The sequence below is a fragment of the Orbicella faveolata genome, unplaced genomic scaffold (genome assembly GCF_042242905.1).
Source record: "Orbicella faveolata isolate gen_17 unplaced genomic scaffold, um_ofav_v1 contig_14, whole genome shotgun sequence".
Lineage (NCBI taxonomy): Eukaryota > Metazoa > Cnidaria > Anthozoa > Scleractinia > Merulinidae > Orbicella > Orbicella faveolata.
Genome location: NW_028301541.1, coordinates 20274640 through 20297500, shown reverse-complemented (window position 1 = coordinate 20297500; position 22861 = coordinate 20274640). Strand labels below are relative to the sequence as shown.

Genomic DNA, 22861 nt, shown 5'->3' with positions numbered 1-22861 from the left:
TTCTTTCTTTCTTTTCCTCACAGTGCTATCTAAAAGTACAGAACACCCTTCAAAGTTTGGGAGAACTCGGAAAAGCTGTGGAAACACTCGCCTGTCGGCTCGTGCTCCCACAACACTTTTTGTTCTCTAACTTCCTTTCTGTTCAAAAAAATAGATTATGAGATCGAGATTTCTACGGGGTGATAGTTGATGAGGCCACAGGCCGAATAAACTGTTTAAACAATATAGTGTTTCTGTCGAGGAACTATCGGCTGATAGTTGCCTCGCGGAAATTTGATGTTCTTAAAACAAATATGCTAGTTTCAAGAACATCAAATTTCCAAGGGGCAACTATCAGACCGATAGTTCCGAGACATAAACACTCTATTGTCTTTATTGTTCATCACTAAATTTTCCTCCCGCGCGCCAGTTCAAAAAATCATATTGAATTTTTCAACTTTTTTAGATGAAAGCCGTGAAAGCCAAATGTAAAATTTGAAAAAGAAAACAAACTAAAACCCTCGTAATACAATTTCAATTGTTTACCTTCTATAAGTCCGCTTGTTTACAGAAATATTTTCACGGACGAGTAATATCCATCCGAGTATTTTCCTCGGACGGGCACTATGGGTTGATAGTGTCTCTCCGCGGATGAACACTATCGCGTCACGTGATCAATTCTAACCAATAAGAATCGGAAAAAATTTAGTGTTGAACTATAATACCTCAGAAATGGAAAGCGTTGCATTGTTTTAGTAGAATTCTTACCGAAATTTGCTTCAATTTTTGTTTTCAGTCCAGTTATTTCTTGTCTTTGTTTTTCACCTAATGCATTAGAAAAAGCGAGCAGATGGCATTTTAACTCGATTATCGTTTATCTATTTATTTTATGTATTTTCTTTTTGTTCTTAGCTTATCTTTAATAATTACGTCTTGTTTTAACTGTACGTATGAGAGCTGACCGCTGATTGGCGGATCAACTTTTTATATACATTTACATAAATTAGTTACATTCAATATACATGAGGGTCTTTGTTAGGATGAAGGTGAAACAACGTTATTTGAAATCGGTAATGCGCTTTTACCTTTCAAGTTACCGATTATTTTATTCACATATGTCAGGAGTAATCAGGCCAGCCAGTTTTACAAACAAACCTACACCTTGGAATAAATAAACTCTCAGAGAGTATGACTTTACAGGAGATTCTCCCATTCCTTGCCTTTTAGTTCCCGATCATCTTCTTTCAGACATTACTTTCCAGCACTCCCTGCGATGCCAAGCAATACTTTGAACAAAGATCCTGTGTGTGCCGATCCTGCATTAACGCCTGTCCCAACGCGGCGTATGTAGCACTGCATCCTCGAGCTCTCGTCCAGCTAGTCAGCATACCGAAGCACTTTTCAAACAGTGTCTTCTGGTCGTAGTCAATGAGTTCCACTTCCTTCTCACCCAACAGATCGCGACCTATAGAATCCCACTGTACCCCCATATCACGTGCTATGAGCAGCAGATCATCACTGGAAACAAGACCAGGTTTAAAACGAAGTCCATCTACAAGAAAATCAATTGTATCAAGTCAAAAGCATAACCCAAAAAACGGCAATTGATTTCAACCACTCAATCCTTGGAAACTGTGTAACTAACTCATTTTCATGTAGATAAGAACAACAGCTACATTTCTTTGTATTCATTTTTAACATGATCAACTCTTTAATCTCAGAATGCAAGTCTTCGAGATAAGTCTAAGAGATTCGGGATAAGGACGAAACATTAGAATCGGTTACTGAATTAATCAAGCGAAAGTGACTTTAAGCTGGGAAGGAAAAACTTTCCTATCTTGCCAATCTTTCCTTTACTACTTACCAACTCTACAATAAAATTACACCACTCATTGACAACTGAATCACCAGCTTCACAACTGTATCACCAACTAGCTTTTATTCCCATAGGTAAACCAAGTTTACTCTTTATAAACTGAAAGATTTGATTATCAGGCTACAAGACACGTTTACCTGTTTTCTGATCTCTGTAACCGAAATACTGAGAAACGAAGAGAAAACAAATATTGAACATTAATAACAACTTTAAAACGACTAATAGCTAGCACGATTATGTTAAACGACATCTTTAGCAAGAACAGTGAACTTTTTCTAAAACATAGATGTTTAAGGAATGTCCCTTTCACTCGTGCACTGATCAACCTTGTCTTCAAAGCCGTTTAGTCGAACATTGTTTACAATTGCTTTGTATATAAACATTGTACACTGTTCACTGAGGTTTATTGACTTGACAGTTCTCCTGATAAACCACAAACTTATGTCAGTCTCATGTAATTAAGGCTTCTTGGAAAAGTTATTACAATCCGTAGAACAGAATTCAAATAGAATTAAACCTAGATCGTCATGAAGGCAGCTACAAAATCTTCAAATTGAGCCGTGTACCATTCTCTTTAGTGGGCTAGTTCCAGTTCATCCTGAGAGATGAAAATCGTCAATTTTTGGAAGAACACTCGCCCTTGAATCAACTTTCAAACAATTCATTATATCCAAGTTACACTGACAACTTACAGAATGGCTACTTAACCTGAAAAGGTGTTTTGTGGTGAAAAAACCCAACGCCAACTCAGACAGACTTTAAATCCTTCACGATTGATTCTGTAATAGTAGATTGTTCTCAGTTTGTACGTACCTTCATCCAGGGTTGAATCTTGTCCACAGTAAGTACGGAGTTCAGCTTATAGGTCCTATCACATCTTAAAGGCTGTGAGGCTAATGGAATGAAGTGCGCGCAGTCAGGATGAAGACAGGAGTGGACGTGATGCCACGAACAGCCCTCAGGATCTTCATCTTCACCAAAACACAGATCACAGCGGGCACACAGCTGCCATGTCATGGAGTGTAACCATGGACACTGACCAGCAAGAAACTTGAGAATGTCTTCAACAAAACTGAAGACGACAATAATCAACCATTACTACACATACGGTGATCCTAGCGCTATAAAGACATGCGCGTCCAAGCCATACACTTACAGAGGAAAAAAATGAAGTCAAATAAGACCCCCATAATAACACGAACAATGTACCCGTCTATACCAAAATTAACCACGCGCAAATAGTTGATTGGTTAAGCTTAATGTAACGTACACAAAAAAAAGGATTATGACAGTGTAGGGTGCTTTCCATTCAACATTCCCAGAAACGACCAGTGGCCAATGGAACAACATTTTCCACAGTTTTCGGAAAAGAGGACACAACCGCGAGCTGTAGTCAAATTTCCGAAAATTTCTTTCTGGGAATTTCTGTTCCCTTTGAATTTCATCTCGGAATTTCCGGGATTTTCGGTTGAATGGTTTGCTTTTCTGAAATTTCACAATTTCGGCTTTCCACTAAAGAAGGTATCCGTACCATTTGCCCACTTCAAGGGTTCCACAATTTTTAGTTCAAGCAAGCGAGCGAGGCAGGCAGGCAGGCAGGCAGGCAGGCAGGCGACCGAGGCAGGCAGGCGCGTGAGGCAGGCAGGCGCGCGAGGCAGGCAGGCAGGCAGGCGCGCGAGGCAGGCAGGCAGGCAGGCGCGCGAGGCAGGCAGGCAGGCAGGCGCGCGAGGCAGGCAGGCAGGCAGGCGTGCGAGGCAGGCAGGCAGGCAGGCGCGCGAGGCAGGCAGGCAGGCGCGCGAGGCAGGCAGGCAGGCGCGCGAGGCAGGCAGGCAGGCGCGCGAGGCAGGCAGGCAGGCAGCCAGCCAGGCAGCCAGGCAGGCAGGCAGGCAGCCAGCCAGCCAGGCAGCCAGCCAGCCAGGCAGGCAGCCAGCCAGGCAGCCAGCCAGCCAGGCAGCCAGCCAGCCAGCCAGCCAGCCAGCCAGCAAGCAATCAATCTTTATTTGTACTCACTCTTGCTAAAAAAAATTACAATGTTCAATGAAAATATTAAAAGTTTCACAGTGATTTCCTTTGTTTGACGTGCTCGGAACAAAATATAATGGCCAAACTCTCGCATGTAAACAAAAACAAACGTGTGGCTGAAAAGGACCCTTTACGGTAAACTAAAAGGTGTGCTCAAACTCCAGTTCCACTAACCTGCAGACTTGCTGACAGATGGTAACAGTCTCTTGGCCATCCTCTGACTTCCCGTCATGAACCAAATGAATTGTGATGACACTCTTGAAGCAAGCGAACGTCAGATTGTAGTTGTTTCTCTTACAAATAAAAAATTGGGCTGCATTTGCAGAAAGTTTGGGCGGTCGGGCAGCAAGATCGTGGGAGGCGTACTGACCAAACAACACAAGGAATCTGGAAAACAAGCCATAAGGCACATATCCAGAGTGAAACTGAATGTAAATTGGTCCAACTGAGCCTTGGCAAATTAATCCTGATATTTCCTTTTCTGGCTTGGCAGTCATCACTGAAGGTACAAGAATGAGTACCTTCTCCTTCTGAACACGCCAGCGGCAAATGAGGTTGGATTTTTCCATGATCGAAAGAAGCGAGTTTTGGGAAAGTGATGGGCTGAGGTTTTGACAAGCATAGTTGATAAGTTCTTGGGACAAGATGCCATCTTTAGCAAGAGTCCGGCGATGTTCACGGATTCGCATTGGTTCTTTCTTGCTTGGAACAACAGTTATGATTTGACAAAAGACATTAATTAACCACTGTGGGTCCAGAATAACCAAGCTGCTGGAATTGTCAGCCTCGTTGAAGTAAAGAACTGCACCACAATCACACAGGAAATGAAGCAGCTCTTCACTGTCTTCTTCGAATTCAAACTGACATATTTTGTTAGAAATGGCTTTAAACTCCATCTTAGTAATGTGCTTGACGCCATTGCTGGCTAGCCCATGTAGTACTTTCTCAACGCGAAGCCACTGCAGAGGAATTTCTCGCTTTGTGTGGGGTAACGTTGCAGCTACAGAAAGAATCTTCTTCCTTAGCCTTTGGACATTTTGATCCTCATGTTGAAACGGTTGGCCAGCACGAGTATTGTCGACCACAAATTTCTCGTCAACAATATGCGACGAAAAGGCCTTTCCTTCAAAACTGTCCAAGATGACATTCATGACACGCCATGGATCACCGACCACTTTGTCTGCATGAGTTCCAACTAATATGACGGGTGGCTGAGCAATGCCTACAGCATCTACACTGCTGGGATCCTGAAAAGAATGAACAAAGTCCATCCATTTCATGAGATGATCAAGACTGGAGTTGCCCCTGTTTGACATCTCCATCCCCCGCTCAGGCGACTGTTCAGAAGGTTTTGCACAAGTGTCTGGCCTTTGGAACAGGTCTTTGCTTAGGTCAGATACCAACAAATAAACAGCCTCCCGTGACATGAATATCGGATGTATGGCATGATAAAGGGATTGGCCTGCAAAGTCCCAGATCACTGGCCATATCTCGTCAACTGCAGTTGTTTGATTATCTTGTAAGAGGATACCTTCTACCAAACTGATGATCTCCTGTGGCAGATCACCAAACGAATCGTGATCATTAGTAAACACCTCATCTTGAAAGATTGGCGAGGTAGGCTCCATGTGATTCACTGCTAAAGACAAGGAGAAATGAATGTGTGTGACAAACAACCTTCACCTTGTGTGGGAATTTAAGGAAGGATCCTGTAATGAACATCAATGAAACAAGTGAAAGTAATCAGTTACTATGCACACGGCCAAATCCGGCTCACTCTAGAAAAAAACATATCAGCGGAATTCCCACTGGTACGTTATCTCACCCGTATTAAATGACGTGAATTTCAAAGTAAAAATCTTTAAAAATAAAATGATGAAATTTAAAAACTGGACGGCCTAGGTCCATGGAAAAAATTGAATGTGGTTCAACACGCGCGAGATGACGCGAATGTGGAAATTCATCTTTAAACTAAAAGATGACAGTGCTAAGTTAACAGCAAAACAGTTAGTTGATGAACAGTAGTCAGGGGCATACAAGATCATTGCCATTATTTTCACTTGCCTGCTGATGCACTACAACAAGGATTAATCAAACAAACAAGCTAAACAAATAAAGATGCAAACAAAAAGCAAACAATTAAGAACGTTGCGTAAAATGGAAAATTAGTTCCTAAAAATAAGTATTTAGAAGTACTTTGATTCATAAAATCCTTTCACAGTGGGACTTACGACTGCATGTACCTAGTCCGTCCCTACTAATTTGCATCCTTTAACTCGCACCACTTCTAAGATTCTATAACCTTAGGGCTAATTTTAGTACTACACATAATCCAAATTGATATTTACCTCCCATGGGTGGGAAGAGTGGTGAACCTTGAGAGCTTCCTATCCCATTGGATAGAACACTGGTCTGATCATGAAACTTTTCCAAATCAGCATAAGATCCAGAGCTGCCTACTCCATTAGCCTGACATTTCTTATCTACAGGACACTCCTCAAGCATATCACAAGAACTGCATTTAGTGGGTGACTCTTCCAGTTCATCAGAACTTCCTGACAGCTGCCGAGCCACTAGCTGTGCACTCTTATGATCAAACACAGTAGTGGTTTCATCAGACTGGGACGCTGGCTTCCACGGCCGCAACCCAACCCTCAACAAGGAAGGGTCCATCTGCGCTCCTGCTGTGCTGGCTTCATCTCTGTTGAACTTGCCACCCTTCAAAGATCGCTTAACACTCGTCTTGCCCGCATGGTCCTGTCCAATCAGCATGACTCGCACACGGATGTCACATGTTTTACCATGCTCTAAAGCTCGTCTGTATGCTGCTTTGGCTTTGCTGCCTCTTGCAAGAATAGCTGTTGGAATAAGACCTGCAAAACACAAGAGTAATTTTTCACTGGCTGACTGAAACAAAATAAGTGAAAAATGTTTTTCTCACAAACCGCTGCGGGCCTGGGTATAGGTCGTGCGACCTGTACCCTGCGAGCAGTTGGTTTCTCCTGCGCCGTTCGGCGTACGAGAAACCAACTGCACACAGGGTATGTGACCTGTGGGGTGGGCGGTTGTTTTCGTTGCCTCTGCCACTGCTGACTTTTCCATCTACCTATCCAAAGATTTTAAAGTACGATGTACAAGCCTTGAACTTTTTTGTTATTTCCAGTCTTCGGCGTGTTGCTATTTGCATTAGCTTTAATTTTGCAATAAAGGTCAGGCGGCAGCGATCACCTTGAAATGGCTACCAGTGGTGTGTGAGAATACTTGTTTTGGGCCAGTCAGTCTCTCATTACTGATTGCCATAGATTTCTTTTTATGTTCTGTTTGGCAGTTTTTTAATACAGTAAAGAGTGAACTGATGAGTGCTAAACGAGACTGGGCAAAATCGGATACAATGTACTCTGATTCCCTCTTTCTGAACAATGGGGTGACAGGCCTACACAACTCCTATCCACGTGTAATAGCCGCTTTGAGAGTTTTGCTCGAACTAGTATCTTTTTGAGGATCTGCCCCTTTTGTATGGTACGATAGGGGGATCTTTGAATATTTCACTAAGGAATTATCCTGTTTTTAGGAGGACATTTCACCAGAGTAGAGCCGTTAGAGGTCATAGGTCTACGTGGTTTCCGCTGTTATCCGCATGTAATTTGTAGAGTTCGACACCTCTGTTTTTTGCCACGTGCTAGTTTCTATTGGCTTGTTTGTATTGCAAGATATGTTTTAAGCTCTCTCTCCTTTGTTTTTAGGAGTTGTGTCGGCCTGTCACCCCATTGTTATCACTGTTGACTTTTACCAGGCAGGCCACGTCCTATCACGTGCGAGTACAAACTTAATCCAATCACAGCATGTGAGTCCAAGGTGTACATTAGCTACACTAAAAACAAAGGATAAACATACGAAATGCGTGCAAAATACTCTACGCAATCCCCCAAAACTTGGAGATATGCCGTATAAATACAACGCATAACGATCTTACGCTTTGTCCTTAAATTCAAATCACACATGCTGGAGAAAATAAGCGTTATAGCCATCATAGAAAACACAGTGTCAAGCTGTGTACAATAGGATCGAAGACTTCATGCTCACCATTCGCTGGTGGCAAAACTACCAATCACAATCAAGAATTCTCGATTCGCCGAATGAGTATATAATACCAAAAAAATATGCCAGGTGCGGAGTGTTACCGAGTATTGGTCTCTACCACTCCCTGTTATCGGCAACTGATGAGATCCAGAAGGATCGAAACCGCGGTCTTGCCTGATCTACAAGGCTACGAGCCTCCTAACAAAAGAGGGACTATTAACAGTCTCAAGAAAACCTGACAACATCGCAAATAAAAGCAATGACAACCACAACGTGGAGATGGATGAACAATCATAGGAAGAACTCCTAAATTCGGAGCTTTTGCCTGAACAAAACCACACAATATCATAAACAATACGCGAAACAGTCCACAGACTTACGCGTGAACATCTACATTTGCAGCTCCAGAACGAACAAACTGGAAGGACAAAAAGCTCGATGAAATTGATGCAAGAAGCATAAGCACGTCTCTCTAAGACTGACTCATAGCTTTCAACAAGGAAAGCTACTGCTATCTCTGGCGACGCCGGACAAAGATAAATATGACACCCGTGATAAGAAGCAGCATAACTTGCAACAGTTAGTCAAACAGCCGGGCCCGGCGTAATAATACAAAATGCAAGTAACCAACATGTTCATGGAATGTTTCAAACTTTGTCCCTCCAGAGCTAATATTTAGAGAGCTTAAAACATATCTTGCAATAAAAATGAGCCAATAGGAACTAGCACGTGGCAAAAAACAGAGGTGTCGAACTCTACAAATTACATGCGGATAACAGCGGAAACCACGTAGACCTATGACCTCTAACGGCTCTACTCTGGTGAAATGTCCTCCTAAAAACAGGATAATTCCTTAGCGAAATATTCAAAGATCCCCCTATCGTACCATACAAAAGGGGCAGATCCTCAAAAATATACTAGTTCGAGCAAAACTCTCAAAGCGGCTATTACACGTGGATAGGAGTTGTGTAGGCCTGTCACCCCATTGTTATCCCTCTTTCTGTACATATCAAAGTATACTTTTAACAACTATTTGTATGCAACTCCATGTACAAACTCTTGGATATCAAATTGCGTTTACCATTCACACCAAAATAATAAGATATAATCCGCATTTACCTTTCTGTTCTTTGTCCAATTTCACAGGCGTAGTGAGTTGTGTTTTCAGAGAACCACGCTCGTGTTGACAATACTGGAAACAACCAAGATTGTAATAAGCATGTCCCTCTCCTGCCCTGTTCTTAAATTCTTTGGCAATGCTAAGACGTTGGTTGTGATACTTTACGGCTTGTTTGAAACCACCCAGACTCTGGCAAGCAATGCCAAGAATACCATAAGCATGTCCCTCTCCTGCCCTGTAACCCAGTTCTTTGGCAATGCTAAGACGTTGGCTGTGGTACTTTATGGCTTGTTTAAAATCACCCAGACTCCGGTAAGCGTTGCCAAGATTGTCATAAGCATGTCCCTCTCCTGTCCTGTCCCCCAGTTCTTTGCCAATGCTAAGATGTTGGTTGTGGTACTTTACGGCTTGTTTAAAATCACCCAGACTCTGGTAAGCATTGCCAAGATTGCCATAAGCATGTCCCTCTCCTGTCCTGTCCCCCAGTTCTTTGGCAATGCTAAGACGTTGGTTGTGGTACTTTATGGCTTGTTTAGAATCACCGAGACCCTGGTAAGCATTGCCAAGATTGCCATAAGCATGTCCCTCTCCTGCCCTGTCCCCCAGTTCTTTGGCAATGCTAAGATGTTGGTTGTGGTACTTTACGGCTTCTTTAAAATCACACAGACTCTGGTAAGCAATACCAAGATCTTCATAAGCACGTCCCTCTCCTGTCCTGTCCCCCAGTTCTTTGGCAATGCTAAGAGGTTGGTTGTGGTACCTTATGGCTTGCTTAAAATCGCCCAGACTCTGGTTAGCATTGCCAAGATTGCCATAAGCACGTCCCTCTCCTGCCCTGTCCCCCAGTTCTTTGGCAATGCTAAGATGTTGGTTGTGGTACTTTACGGCTTGTTTGAAATCACCCAGACTCTGGTAAGCAATGCCAAGATTGTCATAAGCACATCCCTCTCCTGTCCTGTCCCCCAGTTCTTTGGCAATGCTAAGATGTTGGTTGTGGTACTTTACGGCTTCTTTAAAATCACACAGACTCTGGTAAGCAATGCCAAGATCTTCATAAGCACGTCCCTCTCCTGTCCTGTCCCCCAGTTCTTTGGCAATGCTAAGACGTTGGTTGTGGTACCTTATGGCTTGCTTAAAATCACACAGACTCTGGTAAGCATTGCCAAGATTGCCATAAGCATGTCCCTCTCCTGCCCTGTCCCCCAGTTCTTTGGCAATGCTAAGAAGTTGGTTGTGGTACTTTACGGCTTGTTTAAAATCACCCAGACTCTGGTAAGCATTGCCAAGATTGCCATAAGCATGTCCCTCTCCTGCCCTGTCCCCCAGTTCTTTGGCAATGCTAAGACGTTGGTTGTGGTACTTTATGGCTTGTTTAGAATCACCGAGACCCCGGTAAGCATTGCCAAGATTGCCATAAGCATGTCCCTCTCCTGCCCTGTCCCCCAGTTCTTTGGCAATGCTAAGATGTTGGTTGTGGTACTTTACGGCTTGTTTAAAATCACCCAGACTCTGGTAAGCATTGCCAAGATTGCCATAAGCATGTCCCTCTCCTGCCCTGTCCCCCAGTTCTTTGGCAATGCTAAGACGTTGGTTGTGGTACTTTATGGCTTGTTTAGAATCACCGAGACCCCGGTAAGCATTGCCAAGATTGCCATAAGCATGTCCCTCTCCTGCCCTGTCCCCCAGTTCTTTGGCAATGCGAAGATGTTGGTTGTGGTACTTTACGGCTTGTTTAAAATCACCCAGACTCCGGTAAGCATTGCCAAGATTGCCATAAGCATGTCCCTCTCCTGCCCTGTCCCCCAGTTCTTTGGCAATGCTAAGATCTTGGTTGTGGTACTTTATGGCTTGTTTAGAATCACCGAGACCCTGGTAAGCATTGCCAAGATTGCCATAAGCATGTCCCTCTCCTGCCCTGTCCCCCAGTTCTTTGGCAATGCTAAGATGTTGGTTGTGGTACTTTACGGCTTGTTTAAAATCACCCAGACTCTGGTAAGCATTGCCAAGATTGCCATAAGCATGTCCCTCTCCTGTCCTGTCCCCCAGTTCTTTGGCAATGCTAAGACGTTGGTTGTGGTACTTTATGGCTTGTTTAGAATCACCGAGACCCTGGTAAGCATTGCCAAGATTGCCATAAGCATGTCCCTCTCCTGCCCTGTCCCCCAGTTCTTTGGCAATGCTAAGACGTTGGTTGTGGTACTTTATGGCTTGTTTAGAATCACCGAGACCCCGGTAAGCATTGCCAAGATTGCCATAAGCATGTCCCTCTCCTGCCCTGTCCCCCAGTTCTTTGGCAATGCGAAGATGTTGGTTGTGGTACTTTACGGCTTGTTTAAAATCACCCAGACTCCGGTAAGCATTGCCAAGATTGCCATAAGCATGTCCCTCTCCTGCCCTGTCCCCCAGTTCTTTGGCAATGCTAAGATCTTGGTTGTGGTACTTTATGGCTTGTTTAGAATCACCGAGACCCTGGTAAGCATTGCCAAGATTGCCATAAGCATGTCCCTCTCCTGCCCTGTCCCCCAGTTCTTTGGCAATGCTAAGATGTTGGTTGTGGTACTTTACGGCTTGTTTAAAATCACCCAGACTCTGGTAAGCATTGCCAAGATTGCCATAAGCATGTCCCTCTCCTGTCCTGTCCCCCAGTTCTTTGGCAATGCTAAGACGTTGGTTGTGGTACTTTATGGCTTGTTTAGAATCACCGAGACCCTGGTAAGCATTGCCAAGATTGCCATAAGCATGTCCCTCTCCTGCCCTGTCCCCCAGTTCTTTGGCAATGCTAAGAAGTTGGTTGTGGTACTTTACGGCTTGTTTAAAATCACCCAGACTCTGGTAAGCATTGCCAAGATTGTCATAAGCACGTCCCTCTCCTGTCCTGTCCCCCAGTTCTTTGGCAATGCTAAGACGTTGGTTGTGGTACTTTATGGCTTGTTTAGAATCACCGAGACCCTGGTAAGCATTGCCAAGATTGCCATAAGCATGTCCCTCTCCTGCCCTGTTCCCCAGTTCTTTGAAAATGCGAAGATGGTGGTTGTGGTACTTCACGGCTTGTTTAAAATCACCCAGACGCTGGTAAGCAATGCCAAGAGTGCAATAAGCACGTCAAATATCAATGGTCTATTTTCACAGTAATATTCTAGCTAAGACAACAATTCAATCAGTACTTCCTGTATGCAAAAATGTAACCCAATATAACCATTTTTTCTTGCTCAGTCCCTCCCACCCTTGTGTGACAGCATAATTATCTTTCCCTCACTCTTTATCCTTGAAAGTTGTATCGAAGGATTAAATTGAAATCGTTACAACTTGCCATACAATTTACTTCAGTTTTGTTTACATTATAAAAACTTTCTGCGACGTCTTATTGGTTCTTCTATTTTTGATTGATTCCTTAAGGATCAAGATCAAGCTTGTGTTTCCTTGAAAGAGAAACTTAGGGCTAAAATAGCCAACAGTCGAGGTATTTGACTACTATGCTTTATAGTGTCTACTAAGACATTAACTCGCTCTCGTTTTCTGCGATCGATAATCGACTCGCCTGTGCCTCGTGGGCAGTTTGCTCAGAGACGATTAGATAAGTATTAAAAAGTAAACTTACATGAGTGACTTGTGGATTTAAGAGTGGTAGATCAAGCTGTGAACTCTTCAACTCTATTAAAATATAGAAAAATTAAAAAAATTTTTTTTTGTAGCACTCTTTCAGTATGCTGTGCTATGACATCGATATGTAAAGGTGCTTTGCTAACCCCAGTAGAAGTGTATCATTTTGTTGATCATTATCATGTGATCCTCTCCATCAAAGTTTTGAGGAAGTATACACAGATAGTGATTTTCAAAGAAATAATTTCATTTTGTAGTAAATAAGTATAAGTAGTAATGGTGGCTTATATGGGCAGTAACCAATCAGGAGCCTAGAAAGACAATAGGCTATTGTTTGGAGAACAATGGATGCTATTGTTTTCCAAATCCAAGATGACCGCCACAAATTTTAGCCAATCCGGAGCCGAATTAAGAATTCAAGATGGCGGCGCCCACGAACGTCAGCCATGTTGGAAAACAGCCCACCAGCCTCGACGGAGGACTGGGATCGGTCTCACGGATTTCCATGGCGACACAAATCACGCCAGGGTTATGCAAAAATTGTCAGGCAACTTTAAACTCGATACTTACAGTGTCCTGTGGTCCTAAATGACAGAGATCCGTCCGGCAAGTGGCCAGACTGAGAGACTTAGGTCCGACTGCAGCTTAGATAGGATGGTGCAAAGGATCCTGGGACGGTGACCTCATCGGGAACCAATCAGAATGAATTAAAGTACTTACAGTGGTTGGCTTCCCCAGTCCCCCTGTCTTAAGGAGAGCACATTACACAATGTCAAATGTCACGAACTTTAATATCAAAACTCTTGGGCTGACATTAAAAGATATGACGTCATTGCCATGTTGATCGAGTAAAAAGACCGGTTTCTATCGTCATCGCACAATGTTTCAAACGAACTTTAATGTCGAAAACGTTTGCGCTAAAATTACAGAAAGCTGGTCATTGTGTCTCAAATAAGATAACACTATCAAAAAAATGGAACAGAAATAATTTGATCTAGCGTGAATGCAATCCTTGACGAGTAGCGAATAATAAGACAAAAATTTAATCAACAATGATTTAGATAAACATATACAGGCAAAAACTAACGATAGATAAATCCGACGTTTCGGCGACATCGTGGCGCCATTGTCAACCACGCTCACCCCGCCATCAACTTTACTATGGAGGTCGAAAATGATGGAATGCTTCCCTTTCTCGGTACGCAACTCCTAAACAGAGCGCCTCGTATTGAAACTAAAGTGTTTGTGAAGCCAACAAACAGTGGTCTGCTTCTCCATTACCACAGTCATGTCGATAATAGGTACAAGCGCGGACTATTGACAACTATGCTCGATCGCGCACATCGCCTGTCTTCGTCATGGTCCTACTTCACTGAGGAGTGCGAACGACTGAAGTCTGTTTTCTCTAAACTGAAATATCCCAAGCACCTTGTTGACTCCACTGTCAAAACCTTCCTAAATTTAAAGGTCGCTGAGCAGCCCTCATTACGGTCCAGATCTACGACAGAAAACACTACTCGGGTTGTCATACCCTTTAAAGACCAGGAGTCTGCTAATATCGTGAAGACACAGTTGAAAGATCTCAGTGTGAAGCTGCAGACCAGTGTTCAACCGGTGTTTACGAGCCGCAAGATTGCCCAGGAGTTCCCGACAAGCGAACCTAAGCCTCAGCTCATTGATCAACAATGCGTTGTGTATAACTTCAAGTGTGACCAGTGCGATGCTGGTTATGTCGGTTACACCCGTGGCCATCTGTTCGTACGCGTTGATGGACATAGAAGCAAGACCTCGTCAGTACGCAATCACTATGATAGTAGACACGCAGGCAGGATTCCGGATGACCTTCGCAATTGTTTTAGCGTGTTGAAAAAATGCCACAACAAGTTTGATTGTCTCATTAATGAGATGTTACTCATTAAACAATTACGACCGTGTTTAAATGTACAAGCAGACTCAGTTCGCGCTAAAGTCTTTGTCTAACTTATGCAAATTAGAAACTCTGAACTCTTAGTTACTCTTGAAATCGCATATTTAATTAGTTTCCCTTGACAATGGCGCCACGATGTCGCCGAAACGTCGGATTTATCTATCGTTAGTTTTTGCCTGTATATGTTTAGACAAAAATTTATAGGGTAAAAGGTGAGAAGAAAAATAAAATACAATTGAAATGTTTCAAGTGGAAATGAATTGCTAAATTGTTGAGTCTTTATAACGTTTATTGAATAATAATAACTCCAAAGGGAGAATTGATTATAATTGTAAGTCTTGACCGTCGGTGTTGCACAAAGTGTTGGGAACTAGACTCGTTTCCAGTTTCACAGAGTCTTGGTCCCTGGCCCCAAAACGGACAATATTCTGGCCTAGTTTTCTTTGCTTTTGGTCATGAAGTCTTTGCCTGATCCGTTCCTTATTCTTGGCATAATAACGTCTCCACTATTCGTTGATCCGTTCCCTGTTGTTTTTACAGTATTGTCTTCGGTAATTTCTGATGTGCTCCTTGTTCTGTTGACAATAGGCTCTCTGGCTGCGGGCGAGTCGTTCTTTGTTGTTTTCATACCATCTTTTACGACGGGTTTTGAGAATTCCGACGTTCTCTGCACGATATTTCTTTTGTTGGGCCAGGATTCGCTCTCTGTTCCTTGAATAATATTTTTTGTGGTAGGCCTTTTTACAGACGACCTTCTGGTCATTCCCTGACAGTTGATTGGAGCAAGTCATCTTGCATGTGTGGTGTGTTAAAAATAATGACTAAAACCCTGGAGTCACACACTCTTATAAGAGGCACATGGCTAATTCAGGTCTCTTCTTCTACTTCCTCTTCGTCATCATTGTTGGGAAGTAATTTCTTTCACACGAGTCTTTTTAACAGGAATTTCCGTTTCGCCACTGCCGACTCGGCTGCTTCGTCAAAATCCATGTCGTCTTCCTCAATAAAGCGTCGAAGAGTCTTCATGACTTTACGGTGTATTGCGTCGTGTTTGATACGGTGAGTCCATTTTAGACGCTCTAAGTAAGTCCTTCGTAGCCTTCTTCTACTTACGGGTAATAGGGCATTAAAAGCAGCATTTTCGGCATAGTTTTGGGATTTTCCCTTATCCAGGAACTGCTGGACTTCTTTCAGGTAGATTTCTTTGAGATCTTCCCCGACATTCTGACGTAACGGACTCCACGGATCCGGTTCATCGTCGTCCGCTTCCTCTTCCTCTTCGGAGCTGCTACTATCCTCCTCTTGTTCCCGTTCCTCTTCAGGCTCCTCTTCGTCCACCTCCTCTTCCTCTTCTACGTTTTCATCATTGTTATCTTCTACGGGACCAAAAATATCTGTTGAACGATCATCCATGATTCTCGTCGACCTTCACTCAAGACAACGTGCTTCAAATGAGCCGAGTCGATTAAACTGATGTTTAATATACCATTTTGGTCAAGGATCAGACATCCTCTCTCTTTCTTCGATGCCAGCGCGGGTATCCTTCATGCGTCAGGAGGTGACTAAACACGCGCTTCCTGTCATCACTGGCGGAATGTAAATCCAGGACCGTGTACCCAAACGGTTGTTCGGTCACTTTTTGATACGCGTCCATCATGTCTTGCCAGCGAGTGGGAAAAGCTTCAAGCAGTAAATTCTTCATCCCTAATTGATCCCGTGGATTCTTGAAGGCAACGATATAGTGGGCATTCCTGGAAATACTCTTAGCGTATTTCCCTGGTGGAAACATGTCTTGGCACAAGTACAACACGGTGATATTTTGATGATGAGAGTGTTTGGTGAATAAGTCTAGCAACGCTTTGTCCTCACCTCCCTCTGTCATCAGATCGTCTAATACGTGGAATCCACCCTTCGGAAACCATGACTTGAGATGGTCTGACTCTGGAATCCCCTCGTGAAATTGCACACCAGCGTCCTCCATGTCTCGGAATCCGTCTTGCCATGCCCCGTAGCAATAATGAATCGTAGAGGGAGGGTTTACAAACAATTCCGCCAAGTGATCCACGAGTAACGGTTCAGTAAAACAAGTCTTGCCACAACCAGAAGGGCCCACGACCAAAATACTAGAGGGTGTCTTGAACCGAAACGCTTCTCCCATTCCTATTCCACTAGGGATCCCATGGTACTTTTTGGCAGGGTATGGGATCTTTGGGATATCCTCTGGTGTTTTTTTCCTTTGACAACTATGTTTCTCGTGACGGATTCTATTGTCCTCACGCGTAAAGAGTCCCTGGCAATAACGGCACGATAACGACATGTTTCGCTTACAGACTCATTGTTTCAAATGAATTAGGGCAGTTGAGGCATTATTTTTATTCTTGGCAAATAATTATTGATTTAATTGATCGTTACGATCCTGGAAGAAAGGGAAAACAAAGGACTTGAGGAGGAGGAGGATGAAAAGGTGGGAGAGGAGGAGGAGGACGAAAGGGAGGGGGAGGAGGAGGTGAGGCGGTGGAGGTGGTGGAGGAGGAGGAAGAGGTGGACCAGGAGTTGGAGGAGGAGGAGGACGAGGAGGAGGAGGAGGACGTGAGGAGGGGGAGGTGAGGAGGTGGAGGAGGAGTTGAAGGAGGAGGTGAGGAGGAGGATGAGGAGAAGGACGAGGAGGAGGAGGAGTTGGGGAGGAGGAGGAGGTGAGGACGACGACGACGAGGAGGAGGTGGTGGAAGAGGAGGGGGAGGTGGAGGAGAAGTAGGAGGTGGAGAAGGAGGAGGAGGAGGAGGAGGTGGAGAAGTAGGAGGTGGAGGAGAAGGAGGAGAAGAAGAAGTAGGAGTACGAGGAGGTGGTGGTGGAACAGGAGGAGGAGGTGGAGGAGAAGTAGGAGGTGGAGGAGAAGGAGGAGGAGGTGGGAGGAGGAGGAGAAGGAGGTGTAGGTAGGAGGAGGAGGATATTCTTTACTGACATCAATATGACTGCCAATAGCCAGGAAATTTAAAGAGTCGGAAAAGAAACCACCGACCACACACCAGATTTGTTACGGTCTTAGAATAAAAAAAATTGTTATCATTGATCATTGCTTTTAGGACATGTGGTGGATCCTAAAGGAGCCGTTTTGGTGTCATGGCCTCGTTTACACATCGAGTAAAGACAGATCAAAATCACCCACCAAATCATGCTCCAGTTCTGATCCAATTACTGCATGCAAGTCTTCTAAATCCTGCTGTTGCTGCTCTGAGGCTATTATCTCATCGCAGTCAAAGTTTATAATTGGTAATACCACTATTTCGTCTGAACATTCTAACTCTTCTTTCGATTTCGTCCTTCTCACACTTTTCTCACGTTCCTTCTGGACCTTGCGAAGTTCAGAATGTTCTTCTCGCCACTTCTTCAGTTTTTCGTATCTGACTTTTGCATGTTTTGTTCTGTATCGTTTCCTCTGTTCTTTGTACTTTTCTGGATTTTCTTTCCTCCATTTCTTCACTCTCTCTAGATTTCGCAGCACTGCTAGGCATGACTAAGCTTGTCGATACACGAGTTGAATGTCTTTCGTTCGACAACGATTTTTATACCATTTGATTACAATACGGTTCAAAAGACTGCTTGATAAGTCTTTTAATATGCTTTAGTAAGCAGACTACCGACCTGGGATGGTGGGTACACCTATTCATTAACGCTTTTAAGGCGCGCAGCATTTTGAATAGCCCTAGTGACGACAAAGCGCACGGCAATTTGATTATGCGTTGCGTAAAAATGTTCCGATCACTTTGACAGGCGAAAAACTACTTTAAAATTCTGCAAATCAACTAAACTGACAAGAATAAATCATAGGAATTTTTTTCAGTCATACCGACACATATCAAGGGATGGTAGGTACACCTATTCATTAACACTTTCAAAGCGCGCAGAATTTTGAATAGCCCTAGTGACGACAAAGCGCACGGCAATTTGATTATGCGTTGAGCACTGAAGGGTATAAATACTTCAGCATTTTTTATTTTTGAGTATAACAACTCATGTTGACGATGGAGTGTGACGAGGAGCTCGACGCTTTCATTTCACAAGCGCTTTTGGAAGTGGAGAGAGATCCCTTTCTTATCAAGAACTCTTTGGTTGATGGTACGCCGTCACCGAGGATTAGCGAGGGAGTGAGATTAAAGGAGATGAAGATTTGTTTAAATCAAAACTTCATGGCGACAGTACCCGAGAAACTTATTCAACACTCTAAAGAGATGGTTCTTCGTAAAAGAATAGCGGAACAGGAAGTGACTATCGCACTCCTCATGAATGCGTTAGACTTACTTCTGGAGCAGTAAGTAAAACATCAAAACAAAAAACGGCTCCTTTAGGAGCCACCAAATGTCCTAAAAAGCAATGATCAATGATAATATTATTTTATACTGAGAAAATAACATTCATCTAACATGATACACTCTCTCCCCCTTCGTCAACACGCACACACCTTGTTTGTAAATAGTGTATGGATTTGAATGATTCTTTTCTCAAGAGAACAGTCGAGATCAAGAAGTTTAGATTTTATTGCAAACCGCTATTAGCAATTCATTTCCACTTGAAACATTTCAATGGTATTTTATTTTTCTTCTCACCTTTTACCCTATAAATTTTTGTCTTCGCTTATTATTCGCTACTCGTCAAGGATTGCATTTACGCTAGATCAAATTATTTCTGTTCCATTTTTTCATAGTGTTATCTTATTTGAGACACAAGACCAGCTTTCAGTAATTTTAGCGCAAACGTTTTCGACATTAAAGTTTATTTGAAACATTGTGCGATGACAATAGAAACTGGTCTTTTTACTCGATCAACGTGGCAATGACGTCATATCTTTTAATGTCAGCCCAAGAGTTTTGATATTAAAGTTCGTGACATTTGACATTGTGTGATGTGCTCTCCTTAAGACAGGGGGACTGGGGAAGCCAACCACTATAAGTACTTTAATTCATTCTGATTGGTTCCCGATGAGGTCACCGTCCCAGGATCCTTTGCACCACCCTATCTAAGCTGCAGTCAGACCCAAGTCTCTCAGTCTGGCCACTTGCCGGACGGACCTCTGTCGTTTAGGACCACAGGACACTGTAAGTATCGAGTTTAAAGTTGCCTGACAATTTTTGCGTAACCCTGGCATGATCTGTGTCGTCATGGAAATCCGTGAGACCGATCCCAGTCCTCCGTCGAGGCTGGTGGGCTGTTTTCCAACATGGCCGACGTTCGTGGGCGCCGCCATCTTGGATTTGGAGAACAATAGCGTCCATTGTTCTCCAAACAATAGCCTACTGTCTTTCTCGGCTCCTGATTGGTTACTGCCCGTATAAGCCACCATTACTACTAGTATACAACTGTTTTGAGAAAGGTTTTCCTACAAAGGCGCGAAAAGCGTACACGAGTTTACCGCTGGTTGAGTTCACGCTGCCAAGAAGGCAAATTCAAGAATATATGTGTTGAAGCAATAGTAAACTGCCAATTTTGCACGTTGGTCAGTCAGGCCCAAGATATGTTTTAATTGAGACAATAAGGTTTCAACAGAGTGGATAAGAAATACATCAAGTAACATCCTGCAAGTACCAAAGCCAGACACGAAAACCCCAAAAATCTCTTATTAGAAAATATAGGGACCATGTAATCCCGACCAAATGCAGAGCGCCACCTTTGGAGTTTTAAGGTTGATATGATAAATCAGATAATGCTATTTAGACAACGCTAGAATGAAAATAATGATGATGATGATGATGATGATGATGATGATCATCATCATCATCATCCTAATCCGGAAGTGCTAGAGGCAAGGCTGACCGTAGAATGTCACAAGTTTCTTAACCACCTTTACTTAGAAACGTACAACCCATGCGCCCTTTTGATACTGTCACGTACGCTTTTACACTTCTGTGGGACAATCTTTCTTAGGAAAGCTGTATCCATGAGGTGTCCGGCAAGTTACACTACGATATACTTAGAGTACAGTTGGTAGAAATGGCTGAGAAAAATCTTGTTATTTCAAATACTTTGTGTTTCACAACACAAGACAAGATGAAAATACAGAGGATTTTTTTTTTCAACGCTAAAAGAGTGGGATGGCTGACCAGATCTCAATCAATTCTGCAAAATAACCGTGTCTCTCTAAATTTTTTTTATCTCGATCAGTAGTTGGATCTCGGAGACCATGGTATGATTTTGTGATCGACAGTAGTTTCCAGCATCGATTTGACATTTCATGTTGACCCAGTTGTCTAACCACTATAGAGCAGTACCAATCTGTATAAATTTCTTTTTCCAATAAGTAAAGAAAAAGCTCCCTCTTGATGAGACTGAAACTGCTTCCAAACATTTTACTTTGTTAGTGTTGGTTCAGAGGCGTTTGTAGAGTTGATTTTTCCCCTCAGTTTACATGTCAGCTCTTCTGACTTCAATTAACACAATCATATCTTGGCGAAGAATTAGCTTTTCAGAACTTAATACAGTGTTTACTTTTTCGTAGATTTAGTAAAGGAAATATAAGTTGCTCGTTTGTTGTTTGGACAACAATTTTCATATTATGTAATGCAAGTGAAAAATACCTGGAAGCTTTATATGATCTTGGACCTGATGATCCAGCCACAGCCACAAAAAAGGAAAGACGTCTTTGCTGTCTGCAACCTGAAAAGCAAACCATATAATGCGTCCATTAAGGCTTTAATCAGGTTAAGACTAGTCACTTATAATGTTCACATAACCTTATTTTCAGATCTTTTAGCTTTGGTGATAAATACACCACCTTGAGAACAAAAACTATCCAATTACAAAAAAACCTGACTGACATTTTCATTTTCGCATACACCTTGCTTTAGTCAGTTTAGAGTTACACCAATTACTTCGCAAGCCATTTGACTGGTTTTTGTTTCCTTTCAGAGATGACATATAGAAGACATCAAAACATTATGAATGAATCTCTAACAAAGCCAGTTACCTCATTTCTAAGATTACGACTAAAGTGCAAGGAAGGAGCACCATAACATTGTTTTCGTGCGTCAGAAAAATGTCACATTGTTATGTGATCTTCAAGTATGGGTAAAAGAGTACAAACTACTAAAAACGTGTTTCCAATTCTTACATAAACAAGTTAGCGGGCCTAAAGTACGTTTTCCTAAAAATGCTCTTCATCGTTTGCCCGATACAACTCTTCGACGTAACTCAGAGTTCTTTCTTTCTTTTGTTTTTAATTGGTTCATGTACTTCAAATTCACTGCGGATTACCAAGAAAGGGAACCAAGGTGCATTCCCCCAAATCAGCGGCTATTCTCCAGTTTCTGCGTTTGAGAAGTTGGCTGTCATTGCACAAAGTAACCAAAGATGATGAGCTGCTTTTTGCCGAGCTGTGAGCGAGACGTTTGGCCAATTCCTCACCGCTGTAACTGTCACCATTGGCCATTAGAGTGACAGTACTTAAGGACGTACTTTTGGCCAAACGTTCACCCAGGCCTTTCGTCTAGTCTTCACTCACAAACCTGTCATCGTTGAATCTTCATAGTTGAGACTAGAGTGACAGTAGTTAATGATTTGCTTTTTGCCAAGCCATCTCCAAGTTGTCTTGCCCAGTCTTCTCTCATGTAAGGGATACAGCTGTTGATTGTTAGGCTGAGAGACGTTAATGACGTGTTTCTCGTCAAACCGTCACCCAGACCTTTCGTCGAGTCTTCACTCATGTTATGGTTACCGCAGTTGATTGTGAGCCTGAGAGTAGTTAATAACGTGTTTTTCGCCAAAACATCACCCAGGCCTTTTGCCCAGTCTTCTCTCATGTAACGGTTACTGCTGTTGATTGCTAGGCTGAAAGTAGTTTATGACGTGTTTTTCGCCAAATCATCACCCATACCTTTTGTCCAGTCTTCTCTCATGCAAAGGTCACTGCTGTTGATTGTTAGGCTAGGAGTAGTTAATGACGTGTTTTTGGCCAAGCCGTCACCAAGACCTTTTGCCCAGTCTTCTCTCATGTAAAGGATACTGCTGTTGATTGTTAGGCTGAGACTAGTTAATGACTTGTTTTTGGCCAAACCGTCACCCAGACCTTTCGTCCAGTCTTCACTCATCCAAAGCTCACTGCTGTTGATTGCTAAGCTGAGAGTAGTTAATGACTTGTGTTTCGCCAAACTGTCATCCAGACCTTTTGCCCAGTCTTCACTCAAGGATATTTCGTCACAGTTGTCGATTGTTAGGCTGAGAGTAGTTAATGACGTGTTTTTCGCCAAACTTTCACCTACAATCATGG

General features: G+C 43.0%; 2 protein-coding genes across 2 annotated transcripts in view; both read right to left on the bottom strand.

The window, feature by feature from the left end:
• The window catches only part of LOC149114433 (uncharacterized), a 13624-nt gene extending 782 nt beyond the window's left edge, over positions 1 to 12842 (bottom strand). Inside the window, exons 1-8 of the mRNA XM_089286068.1 lie at positions 12824 to 12842; positions 12676 to 12728; positions 9077 to 12146; positions 6226 to 6750; positions 4052 to 5516; positions 2669 to 2927; positions 1993 to 2020; positions 1 to 1531 (exon numbers count right to left, since the gene is read on the bottom strand). The exon at positions 1 to 1531 is cut by the window's left edge and continues 782 nt beyond it. Of these exons, the coding sequence (XP_089142194.1) occupies positions 1224 to 1531; positions 1993 to 2020; positions 2669 to 2927; positions 4052 to 5516; positions 6226 to 6750; positions 9077 to 12146; positions 12676 to 12728; positions 12824 to 12842 (5727 nt within the window). The 3' untranslated portion in view covers positions 1 to 1223. The remainder of the gene's footprint in view (positions 1532 to 1992; positions 2021 to 2668; positions 2928 to 4051; positions 5517 to 6225; positions 6751 to 9076; positions 12147 to 12675; positions 12729 to 12823) is intronic.
• Positions 12843 to 15061: 2219 nt separating this feature from the next.
• LOC149114432 (uncharacterized) lies at positions 15062 to 16042 on the bottom strand. Its single transcript, XM_089286965.1, has 2 exons — positions 15582 to 16042; positions 15062 to 15506 (listed from the first exon to the last, which is right to left on the bottom strand). The coding sequence occupies exons 1-2, from the start codon at positions 16015 to 16017 to the stop codon at positions 15472 to 15474; spliced, it is 471 nt and encodes a 156-aa protein (XP_089143091.1). The 5' UTR covers positions 16018 to 16042; the 3' UTR covers positions 15062 to 15471.
• Positions 16043 to 22861: the final 6819 nt, after the last annotated feature.

What these genes read in the sequence shown, in the direction of transcription:
- LOC149114432 (XM_089286965.1), bottom strand. Translation starts at nt 16,017, where the DNA reads ATGGATGATCGTTCAACAGATATTTTTGGTCCCGTAGAAGATAACAAT. An exon ending in AGACGACATGGATTTTGACG is followed by an intron (nt 15,507 to 15,581) that starts AAGCAGCCGAGT and finishes TACTTCCCAACA; the next exon opens with ATGATGACGAAGAGGAAGTA.